The sequence below is a fragment of the Urocitellus parryii genome, chromosome 9 (genome assembly GCF_045843805.1).
Source record: "Urocitellus parryii isolate mUroPar1 chromosome 9, mUroPar1.hap1, whole genome shotgun sequence".
NCBI lineage: Eukaryota > Metazoa > Chordata > Mammalia > Rodentia > Sciuridae > Urocitellus > Urocitellus parryii.
Window position 1 is genome coordinate 63535423 of NC_135539.1, and position 16055 is coordinate 63551477.

The window sequence follows — 16055 nt, forward strand, 5'->3', positions numbered from 1 at the left end:
TGTATGTTCATATTCCTGGCTTCCTCAGATAACTCAGAAAAAAAAGTTGATTACTAGTAATAACTTTAGGTCACATTTTTTTCAAATTTTGGCTGACTTGATATTTTAATTTTTTTTAAAATTAATTGAGAGATTCATTATTTGTATTTGTTGCCTTTATTTATTTATTTTATCAACTCTCCATTTGAATTTAGCACTCATTATAACTGAATATTACTGTGGCTTTCAAATACAAAGTGCACTGTTACCTGAGCATTAAATAAAGCACTTTGAAATGCTTCCAACTGGTACAAAGCAGTGCTGTTCACTCTTATTATTTCTCCAATGTCTTAAAAATTTTCTCTGGATTCTCTGTCTGGATAGAAAAATACAAGAGATAATAATTGTGTTCATCTTAACCATTAAAAAAAAAAGGGAGTATTAACCGATTATAGTGTAGATGACCATTTACTGGGAAAAAGTACTTTTGTCAACAGACAATAGTATAGTTTTATAGAGATTATTATTCTATCCAGTGAATATTCTTGACAGTCCTATATATATTCACCCATCTTCTTCTCTTAATTGTTTCCCCAAATTTTTAGGACCAGAAAGTGATTTTTAAACTGCATTAACATTTATGTATCTGCTCAAGGGTCTACGGACTTGCTGCAGCTCCAAGCTGTAAATAAGAAGTTAAGCAAGTAATTTAGGGGCAATAAAATAAATCCCTACTATAAAGTGTGATGCTATGACCAGACCATAACCAAAGCAACTCTTTTATGAATAACGTTATCCATAGTATTAAAAGTACATGTGATTGTAACTAGTAAATGAGAATTAGGCTTTAAAGTAGATACTATCCTCTCAGTAAGATAGTGGGTTCTGATAAGCAAGTAAAAGTTACAGACTCAGTATATTAATAACATAGAGGACATTTAACATGATACAGAAAAAATAAATAAGAATATTAAAAGGGAACTATAAAGAAAATGTTTCATGTAGTCTTCAAATATACTTTGCTTTAATGAGAACAAGTGGTCCACTAGAGCTTCATGAGACCTTGAATATTTCTGTGGTTCATGTATTCAAAAGGGTGTCTGTGCTGGGCATGGTGGTGCCTGCCTGTAATTCTAGCAGATTGGGAGGCTGAGACAGGAGGATCACGAGTTCAAAACCAGCCTTAGAAAAAAAGCAATGTGCTAAAAAAATTGGTGAGACCCTATCTCTACATAAAATACAAAAAGGGCTGGGGATGTGGTTCAGTGGTCAAGTGCCCCTGAGTTCAATTCCTGGTACAAAAAAAAAAAAAAAAAAAAAAAAAAAAAAAAAAGGTGTCTTGGAAAGCAACTACTTATAGAGCTTTTCAGGGCATAGCAGTCAGAATGATCCTTTTAGATTCCTGCACTCCTTTGTTTGCACTCTTCCAGGGCTTTCCCATCTCACTCAGTAAAATCTAGAATCTTGACCCTGCATACCCCAAGCCTACCCTAGCTTCAAAGTCTTTGTAAGTGCTGTTTCCCTTATCTGTAATGCCCATTCTCAGACAAACTTGCTCCTTCACTTTTGTATCTCTGCTCAAATATCACCACTCAGGGAGGACTTCCCAGAACTCTGTTTCTAAATGGCAACTTCCTTCAGTTTCTGTCCTTTTACCCTGCTTAATTTTTCTTCATATTACCTGTCCCTGTCTATGACTTTTACTCTACTCATTCCCTTAGGGAAACTGTCATTGTCTGCATGATTGCAGTTTAGTTTCAGGCAAATTAGTGTTCTAGCTCTGTGCAAAGGAAAAAATGAGTAAGAGATCCTACAAATGCACATTACTTCCATTATGTTCCTCTGAAAAGAGTAACATAGCCATATCAGAGGTTGTGAGGCTTGGGAATACAGTGCTGTTGGATACATATGAGCCTAACTATAAATCTATCACTAAAGAGGAAGGAGAGACATATTTTGGTGAACAACATGCCAGAGTCTTCCACAATTTTAGATTTTAAAAACTGAAACCCTATTTGGAAAACATGTAAGATGGTTAAAGTATGGTACAAAAAGATAGTACAATATTACATAAGTGTGACCTAGTAAATACTATTCATTGTTGTGACAAATAATGTGCTGTGATCACACTTGTGCTACTCAAGGAGAACGTTGGCAGTACATATTCTTTTGCTGTATCACTCTGGTCTTCAATCTACTGAAATCTGGACTATTTCTTTTTTTGTGGGTTTCTATAAATTGTAGAGTTTCTAGATGCCTGTTTCCATATATACATTTTTTCCAAGTTCTCAGCCATACTGTCTATTCTATAAACCTCCCTCTTCCCAGGGTTTCAAACATGCAGTCCATGTTTCTCCTATTCCAAAGTGATCTTACTGCTCTCTTGCCCGCTGTGTAGCTGTGGAGGGCAGTGACTTCTGTTCACTGGAGTGGATCCACTATTTCTTAGATTCCATTTTGTCTTCTTTAATTCATCCCTCTTTTTGCTGGAGTAAAACCTCAGGAAGACTACTAAGAAAGGGTACGAGTCTTTACCTCATGTATTTGCCACTGTATTTGTTCTCTTCTGGATTCAGAACATTTCCTCTCAGAACTAAGAAGGCATTTTCCCCTCGTCTCTCAGAATCTAATGTTGGTGTAATTTTTAAAAAAATATTTTTATTAGTTGGTGATGGTCCATCCTCCCTCCCTCCCTACCTCCCTTCCTTCCTTCCTTCCTAGTGCCTCACACATGCTAGGCAAGTGCTCTACCACTGAGCCAGTGTAATGGAGCTTTTCAGGAGTAGCCCGCTGTAATTTTTATCATTATATTTTGTCTTACTTTGGAGGTATCTTCATAGAAACTTTGAAGATCTACATATTCTAAATATTCATAATATTTCCCAGGACCTTTTCTATGTATCCCACTTGACTTTGTAAAGCGCTCACAAAGCTGTCTCAGGTGTCCTTACATTCTGAAAAACTTTATTATATGATCTATTGAACAAGACCTTGCCTCCGTTTTCTCTTTCTCTCACTGTTATTCCTTCTAGTCAGATTTGGACTTCCTGGAGTAATTCCCTGAATTTCCTTTCTATAATATTTTATTTTTTTTAAAGAGAGAGTGAGAGAGAGAAAAAAAGTATTTTTTAATATTTATTTTTTAGTTTTCTGCGGATACAACATCTTTGTATGTGGTGCTGAGGATCGAACTCGGGCCGCATGTATGTCAGGAGAGCGCACTACCGCTTGAGCCACATCCCCAGTCCTCTATAATATTTTAAAACAAATTTTATTTTTTATTCTGTTCTCTAGGAGATTTTCCTAATAATAACTTTCAATCATTCTACTTCATTTGTTTTTGTTACTTGATATTCATTTTTGCTCTAATTTTTGTCATGGCATCCTGTTCTTTGTGTTATGAATTCAATATCTGCTTGACTATCTAGATGATAGAAGGCTTATATAATGAAATAATCTAGTAGGCTATAATAAATTAATTCTAGAAGGTTGCCTATCTAAATATTTAGTCCCTACCTAAATATATCCAACAAGTAAACTTTAAAATTTCTATAACATTTCACTTGTACATATAAATGCAAGAATTTTAAATCAACAAGTTAAATCTGGCTGTTTTTATTAAAAGAATATATGTGGTCAAGTGGAGTTCATCTGGGAAATGCAAAGAAAGGAATGTGACAATATATTCCTTCTTATTAAAAAATTAAATGACTTCAAAAGATGTTTAAAACTATTATTAGAATTTCACATCAATTCCTCAAAACAACTGTCATAAATTAAAAATGAAAAAAAATCAAACAAGAAAACTTCCCCAGCACTAACCATCTTTATCTATATATTTCATATAAATTTATCTATATATTTCATATAATATAGCTAAACCTGAAAATTCTTTATTAAACTGGGATTTGGGGAAAGGTTTGCATTAATCATTAAGTAATATATAACAAAACTTCAGCCACACCAATGGAGAGATTAATTAATTATGTAGTTTTGTCTGATGGACACAAAATGTCCTACTACCTCAAAACAGCAATAAGAACTTAAAAGATTTTAAATATAAGTGTGTGTGTATATGATATCTAATGACATTAAAATATCATCATCTATTAATATTGAAAGTTGTATATCAGATTAACTAGTGACTCATCTAGCAAAGAGGATGGGATAAAGCACTCATCCCATTCTAAAATTTAAATGTCTTTGAAGGTTGTGAAGTTGATAGGATAAGGAACAAGGGAGGGAGAGGAACACAGACCACGCTCAGACCAAGAACTGCTCCAGTAGAAAGTTGGTAAGGGGTTTGTAAGGATGAAAATGGAAAATGGACAATCCTGTCATCCTCACAATTTTGGGTAGGGCCACTATGACTCTAAAACTAATAGTAACATATTAGCTAAAAGAATAACTATATATTTAGTACACTGATAAACCATAAAGCTTGTTTTCGATATAACAATCCATTAAGGATTTTTTTTTTTTTTTGCAGTAGTGAGGGACTGACCTAGGAGTGTTTTCTGAGCTATCCCACTATCCCTTTTTATTTTTAATTTTGAGACAGGATATCACTGAGTTACCCAGGCTGGCAGTGAACTTGCGAATCCTCCTGTTTCAGACTCCTGAGTAGCAGGGATTACAGGTATGTGCCACTAACAACCACCATAGCAATATATAAATTTCCCCAAATGTCATCATCCTCTATCTCTACCCTAGTTGTACTGTATAAAATCTTATCTTCCTTCTGCTCAGTGGTATAATGGGATGCTTATCTAACTACATGCCTCTTTCCTCACACTATGGCACTAAGCTAATTATAAAAGTCTGTTTAAATTTAGCCACCTGTCTTTTGTTTTGCTGCCTATCTGGACCTTTTCTAAGCAAGCAGAAAATCTCCAATCAGTCTGTTATCACAACCAGAATGCAAGAGATTAGTAACCACAGAGAGAAGGAGAATCAGTTTACATCCTTTCAGGCAAGAGAATAACACTACTTCACAAGTGAGAAATATGAGGCTCCCTGACCTTAATTTAGAAAATCTGCAGTTAATAATCACATTAAAGTTGGTTTAACATGCCAGACAGTTTTTGTTTCCTCTGTTGTTTTTACAATTTAAGTGTCCTTTGTGGTTACTAAAATTATTTGCTGAAAGGCATGTATTAACATTTAAAAATATTTAATCCATAATAAAATAGGTCTTAGAGTTTATTTAGGTGTATCTGAATTAAAATGTACTTTGTGTCAATTTTTTAAAAGGTGAAAAACATTGCTTATACTCATCCAGAGTAGAATTTAGCAATCTAACTGCTAATTATGAGAATTAATGTACTTAATTCCCTTCTTAATTGAGGAATAAAATAGGTTTTTCACTATAATCTGTCAATCCAAATAAAGAACCATATAGATTCCACCACTGTCACACATTCACCTCTTCCCCCACCCCCCCCAAAGGTTAATTGTTTCTTGAAGGAAAGAGAAGCAAGCCTGAAGCTACAAATTCTGCAAGGAAACCAGGTCAAAGGACAGTTGTGAAGTGCAGGGGCAAGCTGGTCAGGTGATCAGTCAATATGCAGAGGTAAAGGGAGAGAACCTGGTTTCTTTTTCATAATCAAATACTTACTGAAAACAAACCTGATTAACACCATAAGCTAAAAAGAAGCCTAAGTGTTCTTTTAAAGTGTGATTAACTTTCACTTAACATTTTACTGAAGGAACTCTATTAGCTGAACCCATTCAGGAGCTTCAATGTGATTCACAAGTCATCCCTGAAAGGAGTTTTCTGAGTCTTTGCACACCTGTTCTCTTTTAGAGTAATTCATACTGTGTGTGTGTGTGTGTATGTGTCTGCATGTGCACAATTACTAAAATGAAATGTACAGTGCAGCTACAGAGATGATGCTCACAAGATAAAAATACAGTGTGAAAATGCAATGTGATAAATCCTGACAGAAGAAAATTTACAGTGGCAATTTTTTGGTGTTACAAAAGTTTTAGGTTCATTAACTATTTCTAAGGTACTTTTGATATTATGAAAACAGAACTAATACTTGGCACGTGCATGCAAACAACTGAAAAAGTCACATTTGCCACTTCCATGCAGGCATAAAACAAGTCTCCCTTAGGGAGGTCTACAGAGAGGAAAAAAAGAAAAGAAACACAGGATGAATTTGCAAAAGTTTGAAAAGATGTCTTTGTATCAACACTACTCTTGTAAATTAAGTATAGATTTTCTAGATCTATGAGGTTCTGTGGTTGTATCAGGCACATTCTTAGTATTTTTAAAAACTTTCTCTCCTCTAAAAAATACAAAAAAATTTAATCAGATTTTAATGACAAAAAATTAATTTAAAATATTACTTTACTCAATTTCCTATCTCCCTTTAGCATTAACTAAAAATATTACATACAAAATTAGTATTAGTGCTGTCTTCAAAGGAAACACTAAATTGATGTACTTCTTCATTAAACAATTAAACTAAAAGTTTTGGCCCTCTTTCAACCAATGTTTTATAACCTTGTAGAAATTAGTAATTTTTTAAATCACTATATTATTAGCAGTTGTATAACTATAGGGTCATAGACTTAAAACATCAATAACCATGGATATTCATTGATAAATCATTATTAACTTACCTTTTACAAACATACTTAAAAATGAGAAAATAAAATGCATATCCTAACAACATTCTAAGCAGAAGAAAGGTATCCTTGTAAGGTTTTTCCATTTACTAAAGTACTGGTCTCTTCATCAAACAGCAAAAGAACTTTGTTACAGGATACAATAGCTATTTTCCCCATGATCATACTTCAACTGTGAAGTGAAAATAATGCAAAACATCTTATAAATATTCAAATAGTTTTAAAATGTGACTTCAAAAAGACCTTGTAGTAATAATATTCATATATATAATTTAAAGTTTTCAAAGAAGTTTCTATTTAAGAGAAAAAACGGAAAAAATACTCAGAAAATTTGGCAGTAATTTTTCTAAATTTGTTTCTAAATTTAAAAAGTGAAATTTACTATGAAAAGTAAGTTATAGCACCAGGTTTTTTGTTTGTTTTTGGTAGCTATATTCAGTGAAAATTTTCAGTTCTTTTTAAAATTTTGTGTTATCAAAAAAAGACCTGATAGCATATTAACAGAAATGAAGGGGAAATTTACAATCTTTGCTTTCAGTAACTTCTTAAGTATTTTTAGATCTATAGAATATATTTAAAATAAATTTAGTAAAGAATATTTACTATCCTTTATGAAAATATCAATTTTTTCCACTGAAATGTTTTTTCCTAAATTTTAATTAAATGTTTACTAAGGATTTAGTCCACGTCAGACATTACGTAAGTGTCTAAAGATTCTCTAAATTTCCTAAATTAAAGCACTTAAAATGTTAAGTAAAAAACCTTTTTAGGTAAATACTTTGTCTTCTAAATGTTAGCTTTGACATTCACACCTACATAGGAATGACCATACATGGGTGTGAGTGGTCATACCACATAGACACACAGATTGTCAAAATGAATAGTTAGTATCATCTTTGAAATAAAAAGTCAAACATTCTATTTGTATTATAGGACTAGGGCTCATTTAATTAATCCAAACCACCTGTCTAAATACACTAGCAATCTGTACAATGTTAAAAAGATCCAGCTGAAATATAATCTCTAATTCTGATCAGTTTGAGAACTATCTTTTCCACAATTAAAGGGTCACTATAAACACAAAAGCTGGCATTGTTTTTCTCTGATTAGGTTTCAGTAGCTCAAGTAGGCCAAACACTAGAATTCCTCACACAGCTGTTAATTGTGGACCAGGGGATTGATTCACATCTGCTTCTTGCTTATTTCATTAATGGTTCACTTCCAGGTCCTCAAAGAATTGCAGCCTTTCTCCAAAGACAATGTAGGACCCATCTATGTCTGCCTCCTACATAGTTGGCTTGTTCTGGTTTGTCACTCTCCATACAATGCAAATCTGAGTGAACTCACATCTGTCACAGATCGACCCAATTCATGGGCAATCTTTTCCCATCGACCTGGGGTCCCTCCTGGGAACTTAACCATACTTCTTGTCAGCTGGCTGAGGTCCTCTTCTGTCCATTCAGGTGCCTGCAAAACATTAAAGAAAATAAAAGAGATAATTGGGAGAATGCTTGGTAAAAAATTTAACAAGCATGTAAAACAAATTATTGGTAACATGCTTTTTACAAAAACAAAAACAAAACTCTAAAATGTATCTAAAAGTTTAGATAAAGATTTGAGTTGTATATTAAACATTAGAATACAAAATTCCAGCAGCCTTAAATTTTCCTAAATGTACCAAAAAAGAAAGAAAGAACATTGCAAAACTAGGTTTTTGAAGGCATTTAAAAAAAATTTAGTTTTACCTTAAAGTGAGAAATCATTAATTATCAAAGCCTATGAAATGTGGTGCTGCTCACAAATGCCTCACATGACTATTAAAGGTTTTGAAGTTTTAAAAAATTATACCTTATAGAAAACAAAAAATCTTACAAGTATAAATTAAAATACGAACAAGTAAATGTACTGGTTCAGAATCAGAAATGAGACAAAAGATTTTTTATGGAAAAAATTTCAATTTTAAAAATAACAAATTTTCAAGAAGTTTAATTTGTCAAATGATAACATTTTACAAAACTTGAGAACAAATAAAATAAGAAACTTATGTGACTAAGATATAAACCGTCCAGTTCATGCAATGCAACATATCTGTTGTAAGAAGGTAAAGAGCTGCTAGAAATTGGCCAAGTTATTAAACTGAGTAAAACACTTTGAAAATTACAAAATCACACAAAGATTCTAACAGCAACCATATTCTCTGCATTATACTCAGCCCGACCAGTGGTCAAACCCAAAATTTAGCAAAGCAAAATAAATTATTATCAAATAACAAAACCATGTGATGGTTATTTTATATTACATTTTAGCACTAAGCTATCCCCATCATAGGCAGTAACCACTTTGGTATAAAACAATAATCAAGTAAGTAGTCAGCAGAGAGATTGAGGATGCTTACCTTATTTTCCTTTTGTTAATTAATCAATTAATGTAAAAAGGAGAAAAGAAAGGGAGGAAAGGAGTGAAAGAGAAAGAAAAAAGACAAGGAAAGAAAGGAAGAAAGGGAGAGAGGTGGAAGGAAATCTTTGAAACAAATACCTTTTCTAATCACCATTTCCGATAATGAACAGGCACACATCAGGCAGTTTGCATTACAGAACCATCAGCACAGAACAACAGTCAGAGGTGAGTGACCCCAGGGACTATCTCCACAGCTACAGCAAAGCTTCTCCCTGACACTAATCCTCCCTGTCATTCTCCCACTGTGCTCTAACCACACTGACATCCGCCTGCCTCACTGCAAGCTTAAGGGGGCCCTTCCTGACTTTTTACTGTCTCCCCCAATCAATGGTTCAAGCGTGCTCTTTTCACCATGTCCAAATGGCAGCTTCACTCATAATCAAAGTGCACTGCCCCTGTTAAAGGGCTTTCCGAAAGGCTCTCCCATTTGCATTCATTTGCAAAGCAAACTACTTTTATTCACTTTGTTCTGCTATCAAGAATGTTCCCTGAAGCAGATAAATTGGCATAAATACAACCTGCCACTTAAGAGTCAGTAAATAATAGCCAATAGTAGAGAGGATTTTATCAATCATTCTATTTTGTATCCACTAAGAACTGAAAGCCTCAAACATATTCATCAGCACGGTCCCTACAATACATGCATAAATTCACTTATATAAAAAGGTAGCCTACATTGGGTTTGGTTGGAATTTCTTTGATATTTAATGAATATCAGAAATCTAATTCTCCATACCGGATGATTTAAAAATTTACGTGTAGGATTTTTTCTTTCTTTTTGCCTTATTTAAGGAAAAAAGTATTATTTTTATTCAGATACTATTTAGAGAAATGTAATTGGATTTTCAAGGAAATAATATTTTTACTGCTAAAAGCTGAAGCTGTAATAATTATACAAAAAGGTTTCAGAAATGCAAGAGGTAAGTTTTAAGTGGAATTTAAATATAAACTTACTGTACAAAATCACACCATGAAGAACATTAAGTTGAAACTGCATGAAGACACACATTGATACAGTACTCAAACATGTAGTATATCAATAAAGTTTCATACTAAACCAAATTAACCAATTTCTGCATTAACTTAAACATATTTTTGGAGCAAAACAAAACTGTCTAAAATGTCAAAACCAAAAATCATTGTTTCACATAATAAACCAATTAAAAAAATAATTTCTATTCCTAAGAGATTGGTTTTCCAAATATACTACATATATGAACAATGGACATTAAAAAAAAAATCTGATTTTAGTTCCTTGTTAATGAGAGTCTAAAAGTTCCACCTTTTTTTTTCTGGAAAGGGAAAATTTTAAATAAAATATTTGGATCCATATCTTGAAAAATCACCTACTGCCATGGTGAACTTGCCTTTTAGATTCATAGCTCTTCATCGCCATGATTTTTATGATTAATATTTTAAAAAGATCAATAATAACTAGGACCATAGTCTGAAATCTAAGAGAAGCCTTTTAGCAATTCATTATTCTCTCTCCTACAGCTGTAAGGCACTTTGGTGAATGTGGAATTCCTCAGCAATAGTTAGTTGTGTCTTTAGAAGCAACAGAGCCTACTGTGATCCAGCTACTACAGCAGCCATGAGGGTGGTCATGGTGTGAATGTATTCTCTCTGTTCTAATCTGGAGCCAACTGTAGCTGTGAAAGTCAAATGAATGCATAAGCATACTGCTTTGCCACTCAAAACCATGTGTGTCCAATATTACTGAAACACTGGGCCAAAAATTCATCTCTACAGTAAAGTAATGGAAGATACCACATGGTGTGGGGACAGCTGTTGTGACTACACAAGCATTCCAATTTTGCATCAGAAAAGCCCCACTCTAGGAATAAATCTCCATATTGAATACAAAATAAAAAGTAAGTTTTCAAATAATTCAGTATTTGTATGTAATAACCCAAAAATATATCTACAGAAAGAAATGATTGGGAAATATAAATTGTAATATCAAATAATGTCCCTTTGGGGTGAATTTTTGTCATGAAACCTGTTATATTCAAAGATTTGGGGTCTTTGAAAATCTTCCAACACTTTTGGGCTATAGGGGTAGAGGGCTGTAGGGGAAATACACTATATTTTCACATAACCTATATATACATATTTCCTTTCACAGCTTTAGACCATAAAATGATAATTAAAAGTATCATGCAATTTATTTGGCAATGAAAAAATTATGGCCAAATTAAAAGAAACTAACAAATTAAAAGTACTTATTATATTTTCCTATTTAAATGACAAAAGGTCCTTTTTTATCTAACAAATAGATTCAGAAACTCCCTAATGAGAAATATTTCTATTGAAAGGACCAATTAATGATCATTATTTATGTAATAATAGTTAATTCAGATTCAACGATTTTTAGAAGGTTTAGCCCAACTCATAAATTCTCAGAAATTTTACCCAAGAAAATAGCACCCTTACATACCATTACCTAGTTAAAACATCAGATATAGAGCTAATGTTAATGGCATAATACTAATCTAGTAATCTGCTACTCTGTAACTCTATGTTCAATATGTACTTTTTGTTTTAGAAAGCATTTAGCTTTCAGCTATACAACGTATCTTTCCAACTTAAAAATTGAGTAGTTAGGTACCTTTGATAAACATCTATGTAAACAAATGATATGTTAACATTGACAAAGTTAAAAACTAATCGTTCTTAGGAAAAAGAAACTTTTTCAAGGGCTCTCTTCCCTGGTTTTTTGGGGGCTACCTTCTTGTTCTGTCATCACATGGCCTTTTGTGCATGCATATGTGTGTGTGTGTGTGTGTGTGTGTGTGTAGGATTTCTGGTCTTTCTCCTCTTATAGGAATACCAATCCTATTACATTAAGGCCCCACTCTTATGATTTCATTCATTTAATCTTAATTACCTTCCCAAAGGCCCTACCTCTAAATGCAGTTGGGGCTAGGGCTTCAACATATGAATATAAGGGGACAAAATTTAGTCCATAACAGGGAGGAAACACATAAAGAAAGCTGAAACAGAAATTATAACAAAAAAGCTTTTATTGGTACTGGGGATTGAACCCTGGGATATTTAATCATTGAGCCACATCCCCAGCCCTTTTTATATTTTATTTTGAGACAGCATCTTGCTAAATTACTTTTGGCCTTACTAAGTTGCTGAGTCTGGCCTTAAACCTGTGATCCTCTTGCCTCAGCCTTCCAAGTTCCTGGGATTACAGGTGTATGCTACGATGCCCAGCATAGAAGTCTATAATCTGACCCAATTGGTAATCTCAAATTTATTGTAAAAATTTATGCAACAAGTAGATAAAAGGACAGGGAGTGACTTGTGCCTTTTATAACACTGGCTCTGAGTTAACTGAACATCTGTTGAAATATACCAAAATTGGTAAGCCTTCATGCCTTAATCAATACTGGACATCCCACTAAATTTAAACAAAGTATCCCTATAATATTAGCAGAGTTACTGAAGAATGAATTGTACCTCATGGTTACATTACTTCAATCTCAATACTGTGGACTTATTAAGGATTCAGTATCCAGTACTATTGAAATTATTAACAATTTAATTGGGAGCTGGTAAATATTTTGCCTTTATAGATTTGTTGAATGTGTCTGTTCAGTGTCTATTTCAATAGTCTCTTGGCTGCAGTTTGCCTTCAATTCTACAGGCACTCAATACATTTTCATGTAGTTGTGTGGTACTGAAACAGTCCTGCCATAACAGAATCTTTGAAGGCAAGAACTTAACTATATCTTACTTCAGTTATGACACTGATAACACCCTTCTCTGAGAAGATTCATTAGATACACTATTTGGCACACTATTTAGGACATGCAAATACAAAGAAGCTAACAAAAAGGGGATGGGTCACTGCCTTACACGAAATGCAGAGTACTTGCCACCTTGATTTAATTTCTTAAAATCATCTGGTTAAATTGATGGCTGCTCCATTCATGCCACTGTTAAGAAACAACTACTGATCCTATCAGCTCTCACAACTTCTTTTAGGCTCTTCTAGGTTCTGGAGAAAATATGTTACTCATTTACAAATTATAATAAGCCCATTTATGCTATTACTTGCATAATGGCTCACCATGAATGGGGTCCCTTATAACAAAAGGCCCCTTATAACAAAACAACTAACATCCCTGGTATTCCCCTACCCTTCTATTCCTTTACTGAAGAGCAACTTTTACTTAGTTTTAGGGAGTTGTATACAAATAAAGACTTTGAAATGGAAAAACCAAAAATATTTGGACTTTGCCAAAATTAAACTTTGGGTTTTTAATAGAAATGATTTGAAAAATGAAAAGCCATATCTGGGAGCAAATATTCACAACACACATCAGAAAAGATTTGTATTACAAATTTGTTTATCCATTGTCCTATTAATGGATATTTGAATTGCTGTCTGTTTTTGGTTATTATGTATTAATAATACAGCTGCTATGTCAACTTATGTACAACTCTCTAAGTGGCATTTGTTCTTCATCTCTTGTGTAAACACCTAGAGATGGAATTGCTAAGTCATAAGGAAAGTATATATCTAATTTTATAAAAACCTACTTAAGTGTTTTTCCAGAGAAGTTATATTGTTTTATGTGTGCTCATCAGTAAACTAAATATCTATTTCATAAAGTATGTGTTCATGCTTTTTGCCCATTTAAATTTTTTTATTATTCAGTTTTAAGAGTTCTTTATATTTTGTGAATATAAGATCTTTGTCATATATATATATATATATGTAATATAATTTTCTTTCAGTCTGTAACATATTATTTCATTTAAAATTCTTTGAGCTTTATTATGAAGTAGTTTTAGATTTATAGGAAAGTTATAAAAGTAGTAGAGTTCCCCTATACTCTTTTTCTTATTCCATTTTATTATTTTTATTAATTAAAACTTAAACAAGGACTAGGGTTATGGTTCAGTGGTAGAACACTCGCCTACATGAGTGAGGCACTGGGTCTGATCCTCAGTACCACATAAAAATAAAGATATTACATCCATCTACAGCTAAAAAATATATTTTAAAAAAAGATGCTAAAATTTTTAAAAAATTTTATTGTTTTAGTTCTAGATGGACAAAATACTTTTATTTTTATGCCAGACCTTAAACTATACTACAGAATTATAATAACAAAAATGGCATAGTATTGGCACCAAATAGACTTATAGACCAATGGTACAGAATAGAGGACACAGAGACAAATCCATATAAATAGTTATCTCATAGTTAGAGAAAGGCGCCAAAAACATATATTGGGGAAAAGAGACCCTCTTCAAAAAATGGTTCTGGGAAAACTGGAAACCCATATGCAAGAAAATGAAATTAAGCCCTTCTCTCTCACCATGCACAAAACTCAACTCAAAGTGGATCAAGGACCTAGGAATTAGAACAGAGACCCTGCACCTAATAGAAGAAAAAGTAGGCCCAAATCTTCATCATGTCAGATTAGGCCCTGGCTTTCCTTAACAAGACTCCTACCGCAAGAAATAAAATAAAAGATCAATAAATGGGATGGATTCAAAATTGTACATATTAATGGGGTATTATGTGATGTTTCAATACATGTTTATATTGTGTAATGTTCAAATCAGATGAAACATACCTATCTCCTCTAAAATTTACCATTTCTTTGTGGTAACAACATTCAAAAATCCTGAGCCACATCCCCAGCCTCTTTTTTAATATTTTATTTACAGACAGGGTCTCACTGACTTACTTAGGGCCTCCCGAAGTTGCTGAGGCTGGCTTTGAACTTGCAATCCTCCTGCCTCAGCTTCCCAAGCCACTGGGATTACAGGCAAGCACCACCATACCTGCTCAGATGTCTCTTTGACATAGTAATTTAATTTCTTTTGGATATATACCCAGCAGTGGAACTTCTGGATCATATGGTGGTTCTACTTTTAATTTTTTGAGGAAATTTCATATTTTTTTCCATAATGGACACATCCATGTACTCTTTATTCAGCTAACTATGCTATTAATATCCTATGTATCAAGTTGTGGTAACGAGTCTCTAAGATAGTCCTTAGTAACTCCCACCTCTTAATATATTCCCTTATGTAGTTTCCTCCCACAGTGGCTAGGCTGACCTGCGTAACTAATAGGAGATAGTGGAAACAACAGAGTTGTGTCTTCTAAACACAGATTATAAAAGACACATAACTTTTGCCTTGCTTTCTCTTGGATTACTTGGTTCTAGGGAAGTCAACTGCCAAAATGTGAAAGGATGCAAGCAGCCCAAATAAGTTGTGATAATGTCTCCCTTGGAATCAAAAGGAAAACATTTTTATTATCTAATGTAGTGAAGACAATGCCTCCCTCTGAAGGAACAGTAGCCATACTGTCTGTTGTAAAAGATTTGGGTTTCCTAAACTCAGGACTCCTCTTCTGTATCATCTCACTGATTGTATAAGAGTTAACTGGTCCCTTTATTACTCTGAGAGAATTGTCCTCAGAGAACAGTCTAATACCCTACCCACCCTGGATATGAAATACCCTACCCACCCTGGATATGCCCTTATGTTGAAATGAGACCTTGGGAGATGTTATCTTGCTAATGGGAGAGTAGATATTTTAGATTAAGGTGGATTCCTCAGAGAAGGCCACCATTATGCAAGCTTGTCAATCAGAAGTGAAAATCCCATGGCCTAAGTTGGAGACCATGTTGGCTATGGTGCTGAGCCATTGTTCTCAAGGCTGAAACACATGGCCTGTCACCTGATAGAAATCATGGGGCCAGGAACACTGGAAATACATGTGGTTGAGTCACAAGCCAGTGTTGTGCTACTTAAAACTAAAAATAAGCCTTGAAGCCTGGGGGTATAGCTCTGTGGCAGGGCACTTGCCTAGCATGGCAAAAAAGACAAAAACCATAACAACAAAGTTAAGTTTTATTTAATGGCAGGGAGTCACTCTCATTCCCTCTCCCTAATCTCTTCTCTTCTCTCTCCTTCCCTTGCTGTACTAGGGATTAAACCCA

At 33.7% G+C, this 16055-nt stretch overlaps 1 protein-coding gene across 1 annotated transcript in view; it reads right to left on the minus strand.

The window, feature by feature from the left end:
* The window catches only part of Dnajc1 (DnaJ heat shock protein family (Hsp40) member C1), a 236297-nt gene that overhangs the window by 21939 nt on the left and 198303 nt on the right, over positions 1-16055 (minus strand). The window contains exon 9 of the mRNA XM_026402388.2: positions 7963-8082. Within this exon, the coding sequence (XP_026258173.2) occupies positions 7963-8082 (120 nt within the window). The remainder of the gene's footprint in view (positions 1-7962; positions 8083-16055) is intronic.